The sequence below is a fragment of the Notolepis coatsorum genome (genome assembly GCF_963971535.1).
Source record: "Notolepis coatsorum genome assembly, chromosome: 10".
NCBI lineage: Eukaryota > Metazoa > Chordata > Actinopteri > Aulopiformes > Paralepididae > Notolepis > Notolepis coatsorum.
Genome location: NC_140174.1, coordinates 112,177,631 through 112,203,068, shown reverse-complemented (window position 1 = coordinate 112,203,068; position 25,438 = coordinate 112,177,631). Strand labels below are relative to the sequence as shown.

At 46.1% G+C, this 25,438-nt stretch overlaps 1 protein-coding gene across 3 annotated transcripts in view; it reads left to right on the top strand.

The window, feature by feature from the left end:
* The first annotated feature begins 640 nt into the window (after positions 1 to 640).
* The window catches only part of LOC311235865 (phospholipid phosphatase 1-like), a 52,975-nt gene continuing 28,177 nt past the window's right edge, over positions 641 to 25,438 (top strand). Inside the window, exons 1-3 of one of the 3 annotated variants that reach the window (XM_084323375.1) lie at positions 641 to 775; positions 955 to 1,101; positions 16,667 to 16,818. In XM_084323375.1, coding sequence (XP_084179501.1) covers positions 1,044 to 1,101; positions 16,667 to 16,818 — 210 coding nt within the window. In that variant the 5' untranslated portion in view covers positions 641 to 775; positions 955 to 1,043. Of the gene's footprint in view, positions 1,102 to 16,666; positions 16,819 to 25,438 lie in introns of all 3 variants that reach the window. The other 2 variants (XM_084323376.1, XM_084323374.1) reach the window with 2 other exon arrangements.

The window sequence follows — 25,438 nt, the reverse complement described above, 5'->3', positions numbered from 1 at the left end:
TGTCATGTATGTTGTGTATGTCATAAATGTCTATATGAATTGAAAATGGGGGACCCTGATGGAAACAAGACAAACGTCTTTCTCAGGTCTGCATCCCCTTAACAATTGTATGTATTGAGCCGTACTGTATTGTACCCATTCTGCAATCTGTTAAATAACGTTTTCATTCATTCATTCATTCATACATCAGGGTCCCCCATTTTCAATTCATCAGTGTGTAAGGCAGTTGAAGAACTGAACACGTTTTTACCACCACGCACAATCCCGTTGAAGTTGTCTATTTATAGAACCGCTGACGTAACCTCGTCAACTACCACCTCCTCCTCCTCCTCCTCTTTTGCCCCCCCCCCCGGGTTATTATATTAACCCTTTCACCGCCGCACTACCAAACAGTTAACCCTTTCACTGCGACGACACACAGACGGTTAAAGACGAGAGAGAGAGAGAGAGAGAGAGAGAGAGAGAGAAGAGAGAGAGAGAGAGAGAGAGAGAGAGAGAGAGAGAGAGAGAGAGAGAGAGAGAGAGAGAGAGAGAGAGAGAGGGTGGGGCGTCTGGGCTGGACATGGGGCCACCTCTGCTGTCAGTGACGCTCCAACCACAGGATAGGTGCCCCCCCCCCCCCCCCCCACCCTGATACCAGCAGATCCTCTCCCAGGAGGAGGAATCACAGTCCAGGCGCGTCTGTTTGTTTGTATAATTGACGACCATAAATCATCATGAGCTGAGAGGGGAGTCCACTCGCTATGAAGTTGGCTTTGTGTGATCATTTAAAAGGGTGAGAGAGGATCGCACTGTCTTTTTACTAGTGTGTAGTAGAGCCGTATAGTCGCTAGTGTTTTTTTGTTCGTTTTATTATAGGTTACAACTTGTAATGACAGAGTTCTTGTTTTGACCTTTTGTTGTTGTTGTTGCGAATAGCGAGGCACGTTCTTCTACCTGCTCTTCTTCTCGCAGAAAGACACCGAGCGGCCCGCCATCATCATCATCATCATCACCATTCGGGACTATTTTCAAAGGCGACGGCGCGCCGAAGAAGATACACCATGTTTGAAACGGGAGGAGTCCCCCTCATCCTAATTGACATCACTTGTGTCATCCTCGGTATGTAAAGAGCGCGACTGTTTACCCAACTGAGCGTGTATGTTAACATAGACCAGCCTTATAGCCTGTATGAATGAATGAATGAATGAAAACTTTATTAACAGATTGCAGAATGGGTACAGTACAGCTCAATACATACAATTGTTAAGGGGATGCAGACCAGAGAAAGACTTTCGTCTTGTTTACATCAGGGTCCCCCATTTTCAATTCATCAGGACATATATGACATACATGACATACAGATAGACAGTACTGCTACATCTATACATTTATGACATACCAGATTTGCAATTACAGTACTGTTTGTGATACAAAAAGAGTCCAGAAAGAAAAGAGTATATACATTAGGCGTAGAAACTGTACATTGGATTGGGTAGGTGGGGGTGGGGGGGGACTGTACATTGGAGGTGGTTGGGTGGGTGGGGGGGGGGGGGGGGGGGGGGTGGGTAGGAGGGGGGGGGGGGGTTGGGTAGGAGTGGGGGGGGGGGGGGGTGAGGGGTGGGGGTGGGACACTGTACAACTGTACAAACAACACTGTACATTGGATTATTGACAAGACCATACTTGGTCATTTACTGTACATTGGAGGGGGTTGTGTTAGGACATTTACAGGGGCCAGTTTCGAGTTGCAGTCTCCCTTAGGTGTTTTTTGAGAGTGTTTTTGAAAGTGGGTAGTGATTCACATTCCTTTACAGCTTTGGGTAGGGCGTTCCACATTGATGTGGCATAATTGCGAAACGTGTTTAGTCCTTTGTTTGAGCCATATGTTAACATAGACCAGCCTTATATCATGTATGTTAACATAGACCAGCCTTATATCCTGTATGTTAACATAGACCAGCCTTATAGCCTGTATGTTAACATAGACCAGCCTTATATAGCCTGTATGTTAACATAGACCAGCCTTATAGCCTGTATGTTAACATAGACCAGCCTTATATAGCCTGTATGTTAACATAGACCAGCCTTATAGCCTGTATGTTAACATAGACCAGCCTTATATAGCCTGTATGTTAACATAGACCAGTCTTATAGCCTGTATGTTAACATAGACCAGCCTTATAGCCTGTATGTTAACATAGACCAGCCTTATAGCCTGTATGTTAACATAGACCAGCCTTATATCCTGTATGTTAACATAGACCAGCCTTATAGCCTGTATTTTATCAACAGATCTGCTGTTGGCAACTTTTCAAGCTCGGGTATACCTAACAGCACTGGAAACTATAGGCTACACTATAGTAGCCTATGTTATGGAATATACATCCTATGGGGGACATATCATATCACATAAACCTAAACATAAACCTAAAATGGTTTGCTCTGGGGCGCTCTAGTACCACACCATGTATCGCGCTGCGTCGCGAAGCGGCCGTCCCGGGTTCGCTTCCCACTCCCGGTGACCTCCATTTGTTGCATGTCTTCCCCGCCTCTTCTCCCGTTCATCCTCTCCTCATCTGTCGGTCATGTCTGACCATGAAAAAGCGATAAACGCTAAAAAATTTATCTTTAAAATGGTTTGCTCTTTATAAATATGCACTTTATTTATGTATTTGTGCTCATCTGTTAACACTTATTTTACAGGAAGTACGTGTTGGCTAGTTCTATGGTTTCATCCGCTCCAGTTGCTTTATTGCGGTGTAATACGATTGTTATCAGGCTGCTGTTGAGCTCTTGTTTTATTTCTTGTCTGTTGAAGACTGTAGCTTCGAGTCCAAAGGCCTAAATCCTTTAATGCCGGCCCATTGCAAAGGGCAAACACACACACCTGCATCATCCTGAAAGCCCTTGTAATGATGTAATCAGTGTAGCCTACCTTGAGGGGGAGGAGACACGTTGTCTTAGTCTCCTGTATAACCAAACCTCCAAATAGCTTTCTCATATTTTTATATTCAGATCTAATTGTATTGCCTATATTTATGTCTTTCTACTATTACCCTGCCCATACCCCCCCCCCCCTCCCTCATGCTGCTATGATGCCCGAATTTCCCCAAGGAGATCAATAATGGAATATCTTATCTTATCTAGTTGTGATTTTTGGGCCCCTAGCGCTGTTTCGAATGACGCTGTTGATCAGTCCTTTCTCAGCACATTTACATTTTACATTTACATTTAATCATTTAGCTGACGCTTTTATCCAAAGCGACTTACAAGCGACTGTACGACAAAGGGCGGCTGGGTGGCGCAGCGGACATTGCGCTCGTCACCAACGCAAGATACACCGGGTTCGAATCCGGCTGTCGGCGTTTCCTCCGGCTTGGGCCAGTCGTCATACTAACTCAATTGGCAGAGTTAGCGGTGGAAGTCGATGGGTGGTAATCTGGACGTTGTGGACAGCGACTCCTACAGGTCGGTTGGGGGACGCCTGCACAGCAGAGGCAGGAAATGGCGGGGGTAGTGTGAGCCTCCCACACGTTACACCTCGCCAATGAGAGTCCGCGCTGGCAGGTGAAAAGATGTGACAGGCTGCCTCCTCGTGTACCGAAGGGCACACGTGATGCAAGGCTTCTATCCTCCCTACAACCAACCAGTGGGGGGCATATGCGAGCAATGTTCAAGACAGGGGAGGGGAGAATTGGAAACACGAAATTGGGATGGGAGAAAAATTGAAAAACAAGGAGAAAAAGTGGATACAAAAAAAAAAGTTCTGTACGACAAGACAGCAGGAAGGGTACAACTCTATTAGCTGAGTAACAATGTTCATCAAAGTGTTGAGTGCTACAGTGTTGGTTAGTATGACAAGTGCATGACAGTAAGGTTAGTTAGGGTTATAGTTAATTTTTTTTATTTGATTTCAGATAATGATTGAAGAAGTGCGTCTTTAGTCGACGGCGAAAGATTGGACGGGTTTCGGATGTCCTAACTGTGGTGGGAAGTTCGTTCCACTATTGTGGGGCAAGGACTGAGCTCGGATAGGAGTAGGTCTGAGGCTGCCAGAAGATGCAGAGCGTAGGGGTCTTGAGGGTGTGTAGTTAGAAGATGCAGTGCGTAGGGCGGCCGGGTGGCGCAGTGGGCAAGGCGCTCGCTACCAACGCAGGAGATACAGGTATCGAGCCCAGCTCTCTGCGTTGCTTCCGGCTTGGCCGGCCGTCATACTAACACAATTGGCAGTGTTAGAGGTTGGGAAAGCCGGTGGGTGGGTCCTGGTCATTGTAAACAGCGACTCCTACAGTTCAGTCGGGCCGCCTGCTCAGCGAGGAAAGGATCTAAGGGGGGTAGTGTGATCCTTCCACACGTTACACCCTCTCAGTGAGAGTCCGCGCTGCCAGGTGAAAAGAAGCGGTTGATTGGCTACACATGTGTCGGAGGAAGCATGTGATAGCCTCCACTCTCCCAGATCGACTGTAGGGGGGAGGTGCGCAACGACCAGGAAGGGGATTGGGAATTGGCATAACGACTAACATTGGGATGGGAGAAAAACTGAGGAAAAAGAAGGGGAAAAAAATAAATAAAAAAAAGATGCAGAGCGTAGGGGTCTTGAGGGTGGTTAGTTAGAGACCATTGAACGGAGGTAGGCTGGAGCCGTTCCCTTCGCCGCACGATATGCCAGGTCGAGGGCCTTGAAGCGGATTCGTGCGGCAATTGGGAGCCAGTGCAGGTCCCTGAGAAGTGGGGTGACATGGGCTGACTTCGGTAGGTTTGAGATCAGGCGGGCCGCTGCGTTTTGAATGAGTTGGTGGCAGTGGTCGGAAGGCCAGCAAGCAGTGCGTTGCAGTAGTCGAGGCGGGAAATGACTGTTGATTGGATGAGGAGTTGGGTGGCTTCTTTTGTCAGGAAGGGACGGATTCCTCTGACGTTGCTCAGGAGGAATCAGCAGGTTCTGGTTGTCGCTTTGATGTAAGCGGAGAAGTTCAACTGGTCGTCGAGGACGACACCAAGGTTCTTGGCGGTCGGGGACACACATAGACGCACAATCTATGCGTCGGGGACGCACAATCCATGCTGTTCCTCATGCTAGCTCCGGCTGGTTAGCCACAAACCAATGCAAAGTCAATGGGGCCAAGCTCATGTCGGTACAAGTGGACTGAAGCTAACGGAAACTTACTCCACAGTGCACACAAAGTAGATTTCAGTGAGCTTCACAGTCAGATTGTACAGGCGGAAAGCTCGGCCCCATTGACTCTGCATTGGTTTGTAGCTTATTAGCCGGAGCTAGCATGAAGGAACAGATTGTTCTGAGGAGGGGATTCTTTTTTTTTCATTAATATTTTTATTGGGAGTCAGGCATATAAACATTCAGTTCACACTGTAACAACTAGGGACAACCCGTGCCCCCCAAAAGTTTAAAACATTTTCCCCACATACAAATAAAACAAACATTGAAATAATAATTGTACATTAAATAAAATAAAATACAGAAAACTGAAGAGGAGAAAAGGAAGCAGAAAAGGAGAGGTAGAAGAAGAGAGGGAGGGAGAGAGAGGTGGGGGGGGGGGGGGGCTCGATCCTTCGGTGGGGTGGGATTAGATGGAGTTAAAGTATGTCAGGAGTGGGTCCCATTTCTTTTTTGGAATGTACTTATATTACCTCTGGTGGAATATCTGATTCTTTCTAATTTTACAAAGGACATCACTTCTCTCAGCCATTGGGTGCTATAGACTCTAGAGGGTGGTTTGGTCGACTTCCATTGGAGAAGGAGATGAGGAGGGGATTCTGACGATCGACAACACCGTTGGTCAGTAATAAATAGGGCCAAGGGGTCCAAACCACAGCTGACTTCATAACGCGGGACTATAATGCGGAAAACATTTCCATATGACTCATCGGCAGCATGTGTAGTCAACGTCTGGTGGTCAGCTGTAGACATAACAACAACCTGTTGCCGTGGTTACCGCTGGCTCTGATGACTCTATCTGTCTCTGCCAAACCCATGACTATGTGGAGGCGCATATAGGCCCACAGCATACCGGAGACAAGGTAGCATATAGGCTCACAGTGTACCAGAGACAAGGTAGCATATAGGCTCACAGTGTACCGGAGACAAGGTAGCATATAGGCTCACAGTGTACCAGAGACAAGGTAGCATATAGGCTCACAGTGTACCAGAGACAAGGTAGCATATAGGCTCACAGCGTACCAGAGACAAGGTAGCATATAGGCTCACAGCGTACCAGAGACAAGGTAGCATATAGGCTCACAGCGTACCAGAGACAAGGTAGCATATAGGCTCACAGCGTACCAGAGACAAGGTAGCATATAGGCTCACAGCGTACCAGAGACAAGGTAGCATATAGGCCCACAGCGTACCAGAGACAAGGTAGCATATAGGCTCACAGCGTACCGGAGACAAGGTAGCATACAGGCTCACAGCGTACCAGAGACAAGGTAGCATATAGGCTCACAGCGTACCAGAGACAAGGTAGCATACAGGCTCACAGCGTACCAGAGACAAGGTAGCATACAGGCTCACAGCCTACCAGAGACAAGGTAGCATATAGGCCCACAGCGTACCAGAGACAAGGTAGCATACAGGCTCACAGCCTACCAGAGACAAGGTAGCATACAGGTTCACAGCATACCAGAGACAAGGTAGAATATAGGCTCACAGCGTACTGGAGTCAAGGTAGCATACAGGCTCACAGCGTACCAGAGACAAGGTAGCATATAGGCTCACAGCGTACCAGAGACAAGGTAGCATATAGGCCCACAGCGTACCAGAGACAAGGTAGCATACAGGCTCACAGCGTACCGGAGACAAGGTAGCATACAGGCTCACAGCCTACCAGAGACAAGGTAGCATACAGGTTCACAGCATACCAGAGACAAGGTAGCATATAGGCTCACAGCGTACCAGAGACAAGGTAGCATATAGGCTCACAGCGTACCAGAGACAAGGTAGCATATAGGCTCACAGCGTACCAGAGACAAGGTAGCATATAGGCTCACAGCGTACCAGAGACAAGGTAGCATACAGGTTCACAGCATACCAGAGACAAGGTAGCATATAGGCTCACAGCGTACCAGAGACAAGGTAGCATATAGGCTCACAGCGTACCGGAGACAAGGTAGCATATAGGCTCACAGCGTACCAGAGACAAGGTAGCATATAGGCTCACAGCGTACCGGAGACAAGGTAGCATACAGGCTCACAGCGTACCAGAGACAAGGTAGCATATAGGCTCACAGCGTACCAGAGACAAGGTAGCATACAGGCTCACAGCGTACCAGAGACAAGGTAGCATACAGGCTCACAGCCTACCAGAGACAAGGTAGCATATAGGCCCACAGCGTACCAGAGACAAGGTAGCATACAGGCTCACAGCCTACCAGAGACAAGGTAGCATACAGGTTCACAGCATACCAGAGACAAGGTAGCATATAGGCTCACAGCGTACCAGAGACAAGGTAGCATATAGGCCCACAGCGTACCAGAGACAAGGTAGCATACAGGCTCACAGCGTACCGGAGACAAGGTAGCATACAGGCTCACAGCCTACCAGAGACAAGGTAGCATACAGGTTCACAGCATACCAGAGACAAGGTAGCATATAGGCTCACAGCGTACCAGAGACAAGGTAGCATATAGGCTCACAGCGTACCAGAGACAAGGTAGCATATAGGCTCACAGCGTACCAGAGACAAGGTAGCATATAGGCTCACAGCGTACCAGAGACAAGGTAGCATACAGGTTCACAGCATACCAGAGACAAGTTCAAGTTCAAGTTCAAGTTCTTTAATAGTTGTCATACAGAAGTACAGAATACTTTCATACAAAATGCTTCTTACTGTTACGCTCCAGAGACTGTGCTAGACAAGATAGTATCAAATAACATAATAACATAATATAGCATGAATTTAGAAGAAGAAAATGAGGTCACAGTGTTCGGTATAGACATATGTACAATGTTCTGAGTTACCATATAATATACAATACACAATACTATGCAGTGTACTAATGTACAGTACTATCTAGTGCAAAGCAGAAATGGGATGAGGTACAATTTTAGGTACAATTTACAGTAAGGTGTACGAGTTGTAGTGCAATCCTTCATCCATAAATATAAAGTGTGGGGAGTGGGTGCTACAGTGTGTTTGTTTAAAGTGGGTGTGTGCTATAAGTGTGTGGAGTGGGTGCTACAGTGTGTTTGTTTAAAGTGAGTGTGTGCGTGTGGATGTGTGTGCTATGTGCGTTTGGTGGTTGTTGTTGTGTAGTGTTCATTCATTGTTCGTTTAGCAGCCTGATGGCCTGGGGATAGAAGCTTCTTCTGAGTCTTTCTGTGCTCGCCTTGAGACTCCTGTATCGCTTGCCTGACCGCAGCAGTTCAAAGAGGCAGTTGTTCGGGTGACTGGAGTCTTTAATGATTCTCTTAGCCTTGCCCTTGCAACGCTTGTAGTAAATGTTCTGGAGGGTGGGGAGCCCCCCTCCAATTGTGCGTTCGGCTGAACGTGTCACTCTTTGTAGTCTGCTTTGGTCTTGTGCAGTGCTATTCCCAAACCAGGAGGTGATGTTGCCGGTCAAGATGCTCTCTATTGTACATGAGTAGAAGTTCTTAAGGATCTTCTGGCTGACTTGGAACTTCCTTAGGCGCCTGAGGAAGTAGAGGCGTTGTCGTGCCTTCTTCACAACACTGTTAATGTGTGTGGTCCATGTCAAGTCCTCGGATATGTAGGCTCCGAGGTACTTAAAGCTGTTGACTCTCTCAACCGGTGCCCCGTCGATGCTGAGGGGGCTGTAGTCCTTGACCCCCGACCTCCTGAAGTCCACAATCATCTCCTTTGTTTTGCTGACGTTCAGGGAGAGGCTGTTTTCCTGGCACCATCCCGCCAGGACCTTGACCTCTTCCAGGTAGGCCCTCTCGTCGTTGGCAGAGATCAGGCCCACCACCACTGTGTCGTCAGCAAATTTGACGATTGTATTGCTACTCCGCTGAGCCACACAGTCGTGTGTGTACAGGGAGTAGAGGAGGGGACTCAGAACACAGCCCTGGGGGGCCCCTATGTTGAGGGTGATGGATGAGGAGGTGCAGTTGCCTGCTCTCACCACCTGGGGTCTGCCAGTCAGGAAGTCCAAGACCCACTGGCAGAGGTCATAGCCCAAGCCCAGGTCCCTGAGCTTGGCTATGAGTATGGAGGGGACTATGGTATTGAATGCCGAGCTGTAGTCGATGAATAGCATTCTCACATAGTTCCCCTGCCTCTTGTCCAGGTGTGATGCTGCTGTGTGCAGCACATGGGATATGGCGTCCTCCGTGGACCTGTTGGGGCGGTATGCAAATTGCAGGGGGTCCATGTTGATGGGGAGGGAGGAGCAGATGTAGCCCTTTACTAGCTTCTCGAAGCACTTCATGGCTATGGAGGTGAGAGCTACAGGGCGGTAGTCGTTGAGGCAAGCAGGCTTGGATTTTTTGGGTACAGGGATAATAGTGGACTTCTTCAGGCAGGTGGGGATGACAGCCTGTTCTAAGGACAGGTTAAATATGTCAGTGAATACTGGGGCCAGTTGGTCGGCACAGACTTTTAGGACGCGGCCGGGGATGCCGTCTGGACCTGCTGCCTTCCTGATATTCACTTTTTTAAAGGTCCGCCTCACCTCATGCTCTGTTACCCTGAACACTGCGCCTCCATCAGCAGCCGACCCCCCCCCCCCCATTGCCGAGGCTTGTGAGCTGGTGTTGTTATTACCAGCATCAAACCTCGCATAGAAGGTATTGAGGTCATTTGCTAAGGAGATGTCACTGTTCAGTTTGAGGGAGGCGCCTTTGTAGTCTGTCATCGTTTTGAGCCCCTGCCACATAGCTCTAGAGTCAGCTTGTTCAAACTGGAGTTCAATTTTATCCCTGTAGCGTCGTTTGGCCTCTGACACAGTCCTCCTTACGTTGTATCGCGCCACCTTGTGGTCATTCATGTTGCCTGCCTCTAGGCCGTCGTTGTATGCTTTGGTGCGCTCTCTCAGAGCTTCACGGACGGATTTGTCTACCCAGGGTTTTTGATTTGGGTAAACTTTCATTTTGGTAGTGGGGATTGTTTCTTTCACCCTAGTACAAACATAGTCCAGCACTGTCTCCGTGTAGACATTAATGTTATCTATGTCGCGGAACACATTCCAGTCTGTGTTGTGAAACACTGACCGGATCGTATCCTCTGACGTCACATCCCATTTCTGCACCTCTCGCGAGACTACGGGAGTACTTTTAATTCTCTGTCTGTACTTTGGTGAAAGAAAAATTTATGCGTGATCTGACTTACCGAAGCCACTATCAGAATGAGCCTTGTAGCCACCTTTAAATTGCGTGTAACAGTGATCTAGGATGTTACCGCCTCTGGTGTTGCAAGTCACATGCTGATAGAAGTCAGGTAATACCTTTCTCAGATTGGCGCTATTGAAATCTCCCAGAACTAAAATGGCGGCGTTAACATTCGCCTCTTGGATTCTATTTACCTCGTTGTGTAGTCTGGAGAGCGCAACCTTGTTGCTGGCTTGCGGTGGAATATACACTCCGACCAGGACGATCGCCGTTAACTCCCTCGGGAGGAAGAAAGGACGACACTTGATGGTTATATATTCCAGTTCTGGGGAGCAGTGGTTGGATAATTCCTTCACGTTAGTTGGGTCACTCCAATTTTTGTTCAACATGAAGGCAATACCTCCTCCACGTTGTTTACCGGATTCTGCTGTTCTATCCTTGCGGTGAATGAAGAAATGATCGGCCGGTTGGATGGCGTGGTCTGGGACTTCTGGCGCCAGCCACGTCTCGATGAAGCAGAGAACGTTACAGTCCCTAACGTCTCTCTGGAATTGAATCCTTGCTCGGATGTCGTCTAGTTTATTGTCTATTGATTGTACATTGGCTAGCAATATACTGGGTAGTGGTGTCCTGTGCCGCCTGGTTCTCAGCCTGTTACGGACTCCAGCTCTCTTTCCTCGCCGTCTGGGTCCTTTGTCCCTGGGGGCGAGATCCGGTCCTGATGTCCTCAAGATCTCAACGGGCCATTGTTGCGGTTCAGAGAGCTGATCCAGAGAGTAATCCAGTCGGTAAGTTTCCCGTAATCCAATGTCTATAAGTGACTGACGGCCATACACATTAAATGCACCTACTGTTGGTACAGACAAAACTCTTAAAACTATAAATATTAACAAAAGTATGCACAGTCTCGACGGAGCGCACAGACAGGCAGCCGGTCGTAGCGGCGCCATCTTTCAAGGTAGCATATAGGCTCACAGCGTACCAGAGACAAGGTAGCATATAGGCTCACAGCGTACCGGAGACAAGGTAGCATATAGGCTCACAGCGTACCGGAGACAAGGTAGCATATAGGCTCACAGCGTACCAGAGACAAGGTAGCATATAGGCTCACAGCGTACCAGAGACAAGGTAGCATATAGGCCCACAGCGTACCAGAGACAAGGTAGCATATAGGCTCACAGCGTACCAGAGACAAGGTAGCATATAGGCTCACAGCGTACCGGAGACAAGGTAGCATATAGGCTCACAGCGTACCGGAGACAAGGTAGCATATAGGCTCACAGCGTACCAGAGCAGAAGAATTTTGCCATTCTGCAGCTGGATACTATTGGTTTGTTTTGGCAAAATTCTTCTGCTCTGTGTGACAATAAATAAATGAATGATGATATGCAATTTAAAACCAAAACTAAGGCCTCAGTATGAGTTTAAGACGTGAACATGGTCATGTTTGTTGAATAAAAAAAAAAAAAGTTAAAAGAAAGAAATTGCAGATTTTTTTATTTGTATTTTTGCCGATGCCGATCTTCGGAAAATCACGTGATCGGATCGGGACATCCCTAAATGTAATCTAATCTAATACATATCACCTTTTAAACAGAGAGATTTCTGATTCTGTATTGATAATCGTTATACCCCTGATGTCTGTGTTGTGTGTTGGATGGAGCTTCTTCGTTGTGTTCTGTCACGCTCAGTACACCTGGCAGGGGAAGCCCCTGAGCTCAGGTGTTACACATGAACACATCCTGTGTGTGGACCCACCCAGCGAGACTGACGTGTTGATGACGTGTTGATGACGTGTTGATGCATTGACGTGTTGGCGTGTTGACGCGTTGACGTGTTGACTCACACAGGCACGTGCACACATAGAGGCCAAGGGGTGCCTGAGCACCTGCCTTTTTGAGCCTCATCAAAAAAGTGCCCTTTTTGAATTTTTTTTTTTTTTTTTTTTTTTACTGTTACGCATATAGACTGCCCTTCCAACTGAAAAATGTCAGGATAGAATCAAAATATTAGGTAAAGAGAGAGAGAGATGCCCCATATTCCATTGCAGTTTGCACAGCCTCCTCAGCATGCCTCTCCGCGGACCTATATATTTTATGCATAGCGTGGGTGGTGGTGATGATGATGATGATAGAAACCGCTGTGGCGCATACAGTTGAATGCTGGTATTACACTCATTGAGGGACACAAAGAAGTCAAGTCCGATGGGATTTGGGAATCTCAAATACAAATCGGGATTGGAATAAAAAATGCATTTATATTAAACAATACAGAATATACAGCACTTCTTGGGGTCTGTAGGGTAAGCACTTATTCCCTCCCCCCTGAACATTTATGGAGATGTATGGGCCTTTTAAGTCAGTGATAAAAGTGTCTTTCAAGGATAAGTGAGCTCATGCACTGATTATTATAGTTCAATATTCAATATTTGATCACCAAAACCCCCCAAAAAGCATAAAAAGGGGGCCTCCCGCCCGAAAAGGGCCCTTAAAAATCGCGCTTGCGCGCTACGCTCGCTCGCTTAATATATACACACAAGTGTAGTGCCCTTTTCAGCCTTTGAGCACCTGCCCCTCTAAAGTCCTGTGCACGTCCCTGGACTCACGTGTTGGGGGGCGGTAACTGCTGTCATTAGGATCTAACGTCCCAACAGGCCTCTTTGTTTAGTTTACTCAGTTTATTTGATCAGGGACAGTGCATATCAATCAACAGTTTATACATTTTAAATGAAACTGTAAATATTCCAACATTAGCAGGGTTGCTAGTTTTCAGTTGTAGTCCCTGGGCTAGATGTTTAAGCCAGAAAAGAAACAGAAAAATAGAACGATATTAAAGCTAATATAAAAACAGTTTAAAACATATTCTGTACATTCACTCTCTAGCATTCGTGCATCTATAAAAAAAAGAAAAAAATAGTGTACAGAGACTAATCAAAGCTATACATGTATAAACACCTATAGGCAGGCACACATATACATAATCATGAATCACATAACCACATAATCACAATAAGGTTTGTTTATGGTTTGATCCATTTTAAAATAGACAGTAATAAAAGAGCAAAATAGAGTAGACAGACAGAGTAAAATAGTGCAGTGCAATAAAAGAGTTGGTTAAATAGAGTAGAGAGAGTAAATTAGTGCAATAGTGCAGTGCAATAAATAAGTTGGTAAAATAGAGTAGACAGAGTCAAATAATGCAATAGTGCAGTGCAATAAAATAGTTAGTAAAATAGAATAGACAAATAAAAGAGTAAAATAGAATAGACAGATTAAAAATATACAAAGATCTCTGTGACGAACTGTCAGCTACATCTTGGGGGGGGGGGTGCAACTGAACTGCTGTCATTAGGAGCTGTCGCGTGATTTTCTTTCGTAGCTGTAGTTTGCGAAGACGCTCTCTGATTGGCTAGCCCGCGTACAGCGAAGACCCTCTCTGATTGGTTTAGCTCCGAAGGGCTCTTCCGCCTTGTACATATATATTCTCTGCTTCGAACTGGTTATGCTTTGGCCCTCTTTCGAAGTGGGTTATGCTTAGAGTTTATCTTTATAGCAGGGCGATGGACCACCAGCCCTGATTCCAAACTCTAAGCATAAACCACTTCGAAAGAGGGCCAAAGCATAACCACTTTGAAGCAGAGAATATATATGTACAAGACGGACATTTCTATCCCAGAGCCCTTCGGAGAGCATTCGGAGAGCATCTTCGCAAACTGCAGCTACGGAAAAAAAATCATGCGGAGCTGTCCCAACACGTTGTCCTTGCTTCCCAACTCTCCGCCGCTCCTAGGTCATGTGAGGTCAGGGGGGGGGAATGTGTGGGGAAGTTCCACAATGTGAAGCAAATTTGGATGTTCTGACGCTCTTCTGATGTGAAATCGAGCTCAAGGATGCAACACCATTTTTCGATCTTCATTTGAATGAGCGATTATCGATTAAAAAAATCCCAAGATCGATCTAAATTCCTTTTTTTTTATATAATTTTTTTTTTAAACTAAATAAAACATTGCTATTTTTAACAATGCAACATGTTAGAGGGTTCCTTGAACCATTAAAATTGTATAGCATTGAATCGAATTTAATCGGAAATCTAATCGATTTGGGACCTTGTTAATCGGAATCTAATTAAATTGGAAATAGAATCTATTCGGGACCTTGTGAATCGGAATCGAATCGTTTTGGGAAATCAGTGGCGATACCCTGCCCTAGTTTAAATACCATACCATAAATACCATGGTAGTAGTGTGCTAGCATGGTGATCCATAACCTCTACCATGGTAGTAATGTGGTAGCATGGTGATACATACACTCTTGTTCTCTCCTCTCCTCTTCTCCTCTCATCCTCTTGTTCTCTTCTCCTCTCATCCTCTTGTTCTCTCCTCTTCTCCTCTCATCCTCTTGTTCTCTTCTATTCTCATCCTCTTGTTCTCTCTCTCCTCTTCTCTTCTCCTCTCATCCTCTTGTTCTCTTCTATTCTCATCCTCTTGTTCTCTCTCTCCTTTTCTCTTCTCCTCTCATCCTCTTGTTCTCTTCTCTTCTCATCCTCTTGTTCTCTTCTCATCCTCTTGTTCTCTTCTCTCATCCTCTTGTTCTCTTCTCCTCTCATCCCAGGGTTCGAAATTAACGGGGGCTTGGGGCATAATGCCCTTGAAAATGGACAAAATGCCCTCGAAAATCAGTTAAGGAGGGCACTTAATGCCCCCGACAGTTTACTAATTATATATATATTTATCCGGTAATGGAGCGTCTGTGGGAGTACGGTTCAGATGACGCGCAAATAAAAAAAAATTCATTTGGCGGAGCCGGTGTTCTGCACTGGCTGCAGGCAGCAGCAGCCAGCTGCCAGGTGCTAGTCAGTTTGTGTAAAAATGGCACGCACAATATAAATCAATCTTCATTACGACTTTAAAAACATAGCCATTAACATTACATATGCCTACACACATCTTGCCATAGCGTTAGGAGTTTGTAAACACAACGCACGTTTTAACTATGGTAGCCCGACGCAGCCCGCAAGCTAATACTGTAGTCAATGAAATGTCACCGTAGCTACTAGCTACTGTAGCAGAGGAGGAAATGGGAGTCTGAGAGGCGGGGTGTTTAAAGACAATGATAGGCGTTTATTCAACATCCAAGAAGGCTAACATACAACTGTGTTTTACTAACTCCAACCGGGACTATTGCCGCTTTTCCACTGCATGTTGATGTTAGAACGTCTCCTCCTAACGTTACCGGAGCTGATAACATTGTCTGGGCTGGTGGTCCGTGACGCTAAAATGTCCGTGGGGACCCGGCGCCAACCCATAGATAGTTCCAACTCACCGAATTACGTAATCCACCACAGTTGCACTCAATATTTAAATAATGTTAGTCTAAATAAATGTAGACAGAAACATAATAATTTCAAGCAGAAAACGAATCTTTCCATTAAGAACTGACGATCAGGGAATTTAAACATGGTTGACATTGTTTTTGTGTGTTTATATTAAAGAAAGGAAAGTCTAGTGCTGGCTGAGCATATTGTTTGTTTGCACTAAGTTAATACTTTGACAAATGTAGCCTATATTTTTCAGTCAGTTCGGTCTTTGTGTGCCAAACATTATTTAAGGCTGTAAACACTGTAAACCTTTTATTTTATTTTTAATAAATGAGAAACATGTTTAGATTTGAGTGTTACATTTTTTTTTAATAAAAATTTACATATATCGAACTGAAAACCGTGACACCAAAATCGTGATACGAACCAAACCGTCCCATTTTGTGAACCGTCCCACCCCTACCGTTTATCATAAAAATGCAGTGCCCCCGAAATACAAAAAAAAGCCCCCGAAAATCAATTAAGGGGGGCAAAAAAAGCCCTTGAAAAAAAATGTTAATTTCTAACCCTGTCTCATCCTCTTGTTCTCTCCTCTTCTCTTCTCATCCTCTTGTTCTCTCCTCTTCTCATCCTCTTGTTCTCTCCTCTTCTCATCCTCTTGTTCTCTTCTCCTCTCATCCTCTTGTTCTCTTCTCCTCTCATCCTCTTGTTCTCTCCTCTTCTCTTCTCATCCTCTTGTTCTCTTCTCTTCTCATCCTCTTGTTCTCTTCTCCTCTCATCCTCTTGTTCTTTTCTCATCCTCTTGTTCTCTTCTCTTCTCTTCTCATCCTCTTGTTCTCTCCTCTTCTCTTCTCCTCTCATCCTCTTGTTCTCTTCTCTTCTCTTCTCATCCTCTTGTTCTCTTCTCCTCTCATCCTCTTGTTCTCTTCTCTTCTCATCCTCTTGTTCTCTTCTCCTCTCATCCTCTTGTTCTCTTCTGCTCTCATCCTTTTGTTCTCTTCTCCTCTCATCCTCTTGTTCTCTTCTCCTCTCATCCTCTTGTTCTCTTCTCCTCTCATTACCAGTCGGACTCCCATTTGCCATCCTCACTCCTCAGCACAGCCCGTTCAGACGGGGCTTCTTCTGCAACGACGAGTCCATCCGCTACCCGCTCAAGGATGACACCATCTCCTATCAGCTGCTGGGCGGGGTCATGATCCCCTTCACCCTGATCGTGGCAAGTCATCGCCTCTGACCCCCTGTGTGAAAATGTATTCATCTTTAAATGTAAAATGTGGTGCGACTGGGCAATGTAGAGGTCTAAGCACTGGGTAGTAGAGGTCTAAGCACTGGAGTGGCTGGGTAGTGTAGAGGTCTAAACACTGGGTAGTGTAGAGGTCTAAACACTGGAGAGGCTGGGTACTAGTGTAGAGGTCTAAACACTAGAGTGGCTGGTAGTGTAGAGGTCTAAACACTAGAGTGGCTGGTAGTGTAGAGGTCTAAACACTAGAGCGGGTGGGTAGTGTAGAGGTCTAAACACTGGGTAGTGTAGAGGTCTAAACACTAGAGAGGCTGGGTACTAGTGTAGAGGTCTAAACACTAGAGAGGCTGGGTAGTGTAGAGGTCTAAACACTAGAGTGGCTGGTAGTGTAGAGGTCTAAACACTGGGTAGTGTAGAGGTCTAAACACTGGAGTGGCTGGGTAGTATAGAGGTCTAAACACTAGAGAGGCTGGGTAGTATAGAGGTCTAAGCACTGGAGTGGCTGGGTAGTGTAGAGGTCTAAACACTGGGTAGTATAGAGGTCTAAGCACTAGAGTGGCTGGGTAGTGTAGAGGTCTAAACACTGGAGCGGGTGGGTAGTGTAGATGTCTAAACACTAGAGTGGCTGGGTAGTGTAGAGGTCTAAACACTGGAGAGGCTGGTAGTGTAGAGGTCTAAACACTAGAGTGGCTGGGTAGTGTAGAGGTCTAAACACTGGAGCGGGTGGGTAGTGTAGATGTCTAAACACTAGAGTGGCTGGGTAGTGTAGAGGTCTAAACACTAGAGAGGCTGGTATTGTAGAGGTCTAAACACTAGAGTGGCTGGGTAGTGTAGAGGTCTAAACACTGGAGCGGGTGGGTAGTGTAGATGTCTAAACACTAGAGTGGCTGGGTAGTGTAGAGGTCTAAACACTGGAGAGGCTGGTAGTGTAGAGGTCTAAGCACTGGAGTGGCTGGGTATAGAGGTCTAAGCACTGGAGTGGCTGGGTAGTGTAGAGGTCTAAACACTGGAGTGGCTGGGTATAGAGGTCTAAGCACTGGAGCGGGTGGGTAGTGTAGAGGTCTAAACACTAGAGTGGCTGGTAGTGTAGAGGTCTAAGCACTGGAGTGGCTGGGTAGTGTAGAGGTCAAAACACTAGAGTGGCTGGGTAGTGTAGAGGTCTAAACACTAGAGAGGCTGGGTAGTGTAGAGGTCTAAACACTGGAGTGGCTGGGTAGTGTAGAGGTCAAAACACTAGAGTGGCTGGGTAGTGTAGAGGTCTAAACACTAGAGAGGCTGGGTAGTGTAGAGGTCTAAACACTAGAGAGGCTGGGTAGTGTAGAGGTCTAAACACTGGAGTGGCTGGTAGTGTAGAGGTCTAAGCTAGAGTTGTTCCGATACCGATACTAGTATCGGAAATGCCGCCGATACTGCCTAAAATGCTAGTATCGGTATCGGCGAGTACACGTAAATTCTAGCCTCCGATCCCATGATGTAATTTATCTCCTGCCGAGTCCTGCGGAGAGTGAGGATTATAAAATGAACATGTTTTAAAGTGTGATGCTGTGTCATTTTAACAGCAGATACACTTTCTTAAATTCCATTGTCCCCGACAGTGCGGTGTGACGGGGAGCTCGGACGGGAATCGGGATGTGTTTGGCTGGTGTTATGATAGCATTAGCTGGAAAGATAGCTAGTTGGAACAACATCCGCTTTTAACGTTACATCAAATCAGATGATCGCCTGTCCTTTCTCCAGGACCTAACACTGTCCGTGACCGTCTATCAACAATAATGCACCCACGGTGAATTGTATTTAAGTTAAGTAGCTACGGACTAGCGTTAGCTGACTATTACTAACGTTATCTTAATGTCGATGCGGGAAGGCGAGCTAGGTCAGTTAGCTTAGCTTGATAACGTTACCGTGTCTAAAGTTGGTGCTATTCACATAATCCAGCAATAATGGCTGCAGACCTGCAAGCAAAGTACAGCAAGTGCCAAAGGATAAGAGTCTGAGGCGGAGTTTCAAAAGAGAATGTTGAATATTTATTTTGCATCAAAAATCACAACATGAACGTCTGCCACTAGCTTACAGACTGAATAGGGTATATCTGCAGAGCCACTGAGTAGCGAGTGCAACACCGTTTAATGTCCGTGTGGATCATTGGAGTAGGGTATATCTGCAGTGCTGCAGCCCATACTCATTGATTAATGATACTAATACAAATCTATACAATCACCTGTTGTTGAATAAATACCATACGTTCTAGTTATTACTAAAAAACAGTATAACAGTATCTGAAAAAAAAATATATATAATTTATATAATTTTTTTTTTAATTTTTTTTTATGCACTGGTATCGGATAAATATCGGTATCGGCCGATACCCAAAGCTTAGGTATCGGAATCGGATCGGAAAGGGAAAAATGGTATCGGAACATCTCTAGTCTAAGCACTAGAGAGGCTGGGTAGTGTAGAGGTCTAAACACTAGAGTGGCTGGTAGTGTAGAGGTCTAAGCACTGGAGTGGCTGGTAGTGTAGAGGTCTAAACACTAGAGTGGCTGGTAGTGTAGAGGTCAAAACACTAGAGTGGCTGGGTAGTGTAGAGGTCTAAACACTGGAGTGGCTGGGTAGTGTAGAGGTCTAAACACTAGAGAGGCTGGGTAGTGTAGAGGTCTAAACACTGGAGTGGCTGGGTAGTGTAGAGGTCTAAACACTAGAGGGGCTGGTAGTATAGAGGTCTAAACACTGGAGTGGCTGGGTAGTGTAGAGGTCTAAACACTGGAGTGGCTGGTAGTATAGAGGTCTAAGCACTAGAGAGGCTGGGTAGTGTAGAGGTCTAAACACTAGAGTGGCTGGGTAGTGTAGAGGTCTAAACACTGGAGTGGCTGGGTAGTGTAGAGGTCTAAACACTAGAGTGGCTGGGTAGTGTAGAGGTCTAAGCACTAGAGAGGCTGGGTAGTGTAGAGGTCTAAACACTAGAGTGGCTGGGTAGTGTAGAGGTCTAAGCACTAGAGAGGCTGGGTAGTGTAGAGGTCTAAACACTAGAGTGGCTGGGTAGTATAGAGGTCTAAACACTAGAGTGGCTGGTAGTGTAGAGGTCTAAACACTGGAGTGGCTGGTAGTATAGAGGTCTAAACACTAGAGAGGCTGGGTAGTGTAGAGGTCTAAACACTAGAGTGGCTGGTAGTATAGAGGTCTAAACACTGGAGTGGCTGGGTAGTATAGAGGTCTAAACACTAGAGTGGCTGGTAGTGTAGAGGTCTAAGCACTAGAGTGGCTGGGTAGTGTAGAGGTCTAAACACTGGAGCGGGTGGGTAGTGTAGAGGTCTAAACACTAGAGAGGCTGGGTAGTGTAGAGGTCTAAACACTAGAGAGGCTGGGTAGTGTAGAGGTCTAAACACTAGAGTGGCTGGGTAGTGTAGAGGTCTAAGCACTGGAGTGGCTGGTAGTGTAGAGGTCTAAACACTAGAGTGGCTGGGTAGTGTAGAGGTCTAAACACTGGAGCGGGTGGGTAGTGTAGAGGTCTAAGCACTAGAGAGGCTGGGTAGTGTAGAGGTCTAAACACTAGAGTGGGTGGGTAGTGTAGATGTCTAAGCACTAGAGTGGCTGGGTAGTTTTAAGGTCTAAGCACTGGATTGGCTGGGGAGTGTAGAGGTCTAAGTACTGGAGTGGCTGGGTAGTGTAGAGCAGGGGTTCCCAAACTTTTCTTTTTTTTATAAATGGAAATGTATGGTTGAAACATGCAAACATTCAAACGCACACACACTAATAAGCATTGGAGGCTTTTAACCAGGGCCGGACTGGGGAAATCATTCAGGCCAGGAAATATAGTGCAAAATATAGCCCCAGTCAGGCCACTTTTTAAGCAGGGGGTCTGGGGGTCCCCCACCAGGATTCTTTTTGTTACAAAGACTTCATTTCCTGCATTCTGGTGCAGGAATTTTTTTATTTGTACCCTTTAAATGCCAGTGTTTGTGATGGCATCACAAATTATTCTTAAAAAACAGGCTAGCATTATGTTGATTAGCAACAACACTGATTTAGATTTTCTGTTTTTTTGTAATGTCAGATTGAAAAAAATACAATCTTTTATTCAACTTCAGCCCTGATCATAACCCATAACATAATTCTAACCCTTTAAATGCCAGTGTGTGTGATGGCATATATTTGCAATATATCAAATGCAAGATTTTTCTGGGGGGGATTATTACAGGCTAGCATGTGTCAATGATTAGCAACAACAGTTTTTTGTAAGGGTCCCGCCTCCACCAATCACATGCGGCTCCCTTTGTGTGTGTGAGAGAAAGAGAGAGAGAGAGAGAGATAGTTCTCCAACTTGTGTGAGTTGCAGTGATCTCCTGGTTGTTCCCCACCTAGGTTATCTAACTATTGCGCTGCTGCAACTAGACATTTTTTTTTTGGATTATTATTATAATTTTTTAAAAATCATCTGGCAACCACCCCCCCCCCCCCCCCCCCCCCCCCGCGCGCGGCGGCTCGCGACCCCCCTGCCCCACTTTGGGAACCCCTGGTGTAGAGGTCTAAACACTAGAGAGGCTGGGTAGTGTAGAGGTCTAAGCACTAGAGAGGCTGGGTATTGTAGAGGTCTAAACACTAGAGTGGCTGGGTAGTGTAGAGGTCTAAACACTAGAGAGGCTGGGTATTGTAGAGGTCTAAACACTAGAGTGGCTGGGTAATGTAGAGGTCTATGCACTAGGTGCAGCTGGGTAGTGTAGAGGTCTAAGCACTGGAGTGGCTGGGTATAGAGGTCTAAGCACTGGAGTGGCTGGGTAGTGTAGAGGTCTAAACACTGGAGTGGCTGGGTATAGAGGTCTAAGCACTGGAGCGGGTGGGTAGTGTAGAGGTCTAAACACTGGAGCGGGTGGGTAGTGTAGAGGTCTAAACACTAGAGTGGCTGGTAGTGTAGAGGTCTAAGCACTGGAGTGGCTGGGTAGTGTAGAGGTCAAAACACTAGAGTGGCTGGGTAGTGTAGAGGTCTAAACACTAGAGAGGCTGGGTAGTGTAGAGGTCTAAACACTGGAGTGGCTGGTAGTGTAGAGGTCTAAGCTAGAGTTGTTCCGATACCGATACTAGTATCGGAAATGCCGCCGATACTGCCTAAAATGCTAGTATCGGTATCGGCGAGTACACGTAAATTCTAGCCTCCGATCCCATGATGTAATTTATCTCCTGCCGAGTCCTGCGGAGAGTGAGGATTATAAAATGAACATGTTTTAAAGTGTGATGCTGTGTCATTTTAACAGCAGATACACTTTCTTAAATTCCATTGTCCCCGACAGTGCGGTGTGACGGGGAGCTCGGACGGGAATCGGGATGTGTTTGGCTGGTGTTATGATAGCATTAGCTGGAAAGATAGCTAGTTGGAACAACATCCGCTTTTAACGTTACATCAAATCAGATGATCGCCTGTCCTTTCTCCAGGACCTAACACTGTCCGTGACCGTCTATCAACAATAATGCACCCACGGTGAATTGTATTTAAGTTAAGTAGCTACGGACTAGCGTTAGCTGACTATTACTAACGTTATCTTAATGTCGATGCGGGAAGGCGAGCTAGGTCAGTTAGCTTAGCTTGATAACGTTACCGTGTCTAAAGTTGGTGCTATTCACATAATCCAGCAATAATGGCTGCAGACCTGCAAGCAAAGTACAGCAAGTGCCAAAGGATAAGAGTCTGAGGCGGAGTTTCAAAAGAGAATGTTGAATATTTATTTTGCATCAAAAATCACAACATGAACGTCTGCCACTAGCTTACAGACTGAATAGGGTATATCTGCAGAGCCACTGAGTAGCGAGTGCAACACCGTTTAATGTCCGTGTGGATCATTGGAGTAGGGTATATCTGCAGTGCTGCAGCCCATACTCATTGATTAATGATACTAATACAAATCTATACAATCACCTGTTGTTGAATAAATACCATACGTTCTAGTTATTACTAAAAAACAGTATAACAGTATCTGAAAAAAAAAAAAGTATAATTTATATAAATTTTTTTTTAATTTTTTTTTATGCACTGGTATCGGATAAATATCGGTATCGGCCGATACCCAAAGCTTAGGTATCGGAATCGGATCGGAAAGGGAAAAATGGTATCGGAACATCTCTAGTCTAAGCACTAGAGAGGCTGGGTAGTGTAGAGGTCTAAACACTAGAGTGGCTGGTAGTGTAGAGGTCTAAGCACTGGAGTGGCTGGGTAGTGTAGAGGTCAAAACACTAGAGTGGCTGGGTAGTGTAGAGGTCTAAACACTGGAGTGGCTGGGTAGTGTAGAGGTCTAAACACTAGAGAGGCTGGGTAGTGTAGAGGTCTAAACACTAGAGAGGCTGGGTAGTGTAGAGGTCTAAACACTAGAGTGGCTGGGTAGTGTAGAGGTCTAAACACTAGAGGGGCTGGTAGTATAGAGGTCTAAACACTGGAGTGGCTGGGTAGTGTAGAGGTCTAAACACTGGAGTGGCTGGTAGTATAGAGGTCTAAGCACTAGAGAGGCTGGGTAGTGTAGAGGTCTAAACACTAGAGTGGCTGGGTAGTGTAGAGGTCTAAACACTGGAGTGGCTGGGTAGTGTAGAGGTCTAAACACTAGAGTGGCTGGGTAGTGTAGAGGTCTAAGCACTAGAGAGGCTGGGTAGTGTAGAGGTCTAAACACTAGAGTGGCTGGGTAGTGTAGAGGTCTAAGCACTAGAGAGGCTGGGTAGTGTAGAGGTCTAAACACTAGAGTGGCTGGGTAGTATAGAGGTCTAAACACTAGAGTGGCTGGTAGTGTAGAGGTCTAAACACTGGAGTGGCTGGTAGTATAGAGGTCTAAGCACTAGAGAGGCTGGGTAGTGTAGAGGTCTAAACACTAGAGTGGCTGGTAGTATAGAGGTCTAAACACTGGAGTGGCTGGGTAGTATAGAGGTCTAAACACTAGAGTGGCTGGTAGTGTAGAGGTCTAAGCACTAGAGTGGCTGGGTAGTGTAGAGGTCTAAACACTGGAGCGGGTGGGTAGTGTAGAGGTCTAAACACTAGAGAGGCTGGGTAGTGTAGAGGTCTAAACACTAGAGAGGCTGGGTAGTGTAGAGGTCTAAACACTAGAGTGGCTGGGTAGTGTAGAGGTCTAAGCACTGGAGTGGCTGGTAGTGTAGAGGTCTAAACACTAGAGTGGCTGGGTAGTGTAGAGGTCTAAACACTGGAGCGGGTGGGTAGTGTAGAGGTCTAAGCACTAGAGAGGCTGGGTAGTGTAGAGGTCTAAACACTAGAGTGGCTGGGTAGTGTAGATGTCTAAGCACTAGAGTGGCTGGGTAGTTTTAAGGTCTAAGCACTGGATTGGCTGGGGAGTGTAGAGGTCTAAGTACTGGAGTGGCTGGGTAGTGTAGAGCAGGGGTTCCCAAACTTTTCTTTTTTTTATAAATGGAAATGTATGGTTGAAACATGCAAACATTCAAACGCACACACACTAATAAGCATTGGAGGCTTTTAACCAGGGCCGGACTGGGGAAATCATTCAGGCCAGGAAATATAGTGCAAAATATAGCCCCAGTCAGGCCACTTTTTAAGCAGGGGGTCTGGCGGTCCCCCACCAGGATTCTTTTTGTTACAAAGACTTCATTTCCTGCATTCTGGTGCAGGAATTTTTTTATTTGTACCCTTTAAATGCCAGTGTTTGTGATGGCATCACAAATTATTCTTAAAAAACAGGCTAGCATTATGTTGATTAGCAACAACACTGATTTAGATTTTCTGTTTTTTTGTAATGTCAGATTGAAAAAAATACAATCTTTTATTCAACTTCAGCCCTGATCATAACCCATAACATAATTCTAACCCTTTAAATGCCAGTGTGTGTGATGGCATATATTTGCAATATATCAAATGCAAGATTTTTCTGGGGGGGATTATTACAGGCTAGCATGTGTCAATGATTAGCAACAACAGTTTTTTGTAAGGGTCCCGCCTCCACCAATCACATGCGGCTCCCTTTGTGTGTGTGAGAGAAAGAGAGAGAGAGAGAGAGATAGTTCTCCAACTTGTGTGAGTTGCAGTGATCTCCTGGTTGTTCCCCACCTAGGTTATCTAACTATTGCGCTGCTGCAACTAGACATTTTTTTTTTGGATTATTATTATAATTTTTTAAAAATCATCTGGCAACCACCCCCCCCCCCCCCCCCCCCCCCCCCCCCCGCGCGCGGCGGCTCGCGACCCCCCTGCCCCACTTTGGGAACCCCTGGTGTAGAGGTCTAAACACTAGAGAGGCTGGGTAGTGTAGAGGTCTAAGCACTAGAGAGGCTGGGTATTGTAGAGGTCTAAACACTAGAGTGGCTGGGTAGTGTAGAGGTCTAAACACTAGAGAGGCTGGGTATTGTAGAGGTCTAAACACTAGAGTGGCTGGGTAATGTAGAGGTCTATGCACTAGGTGCAGCTGGGTAGTGTACAGTCGCTACAGTCGCTACAGGCTACAATCGCTACAGGCTACGGTTGTTTGAACGTGATATTCTATAATCCCGCCACGCCGCGCGACACAATAACATGTCATGTCTGGAGTTTCCGGACCATCCGCAAACCGGACTCTGCTCACATTGTGATCCGATTGAGCTTAGGGAGGGCCGCAGCTCGCAT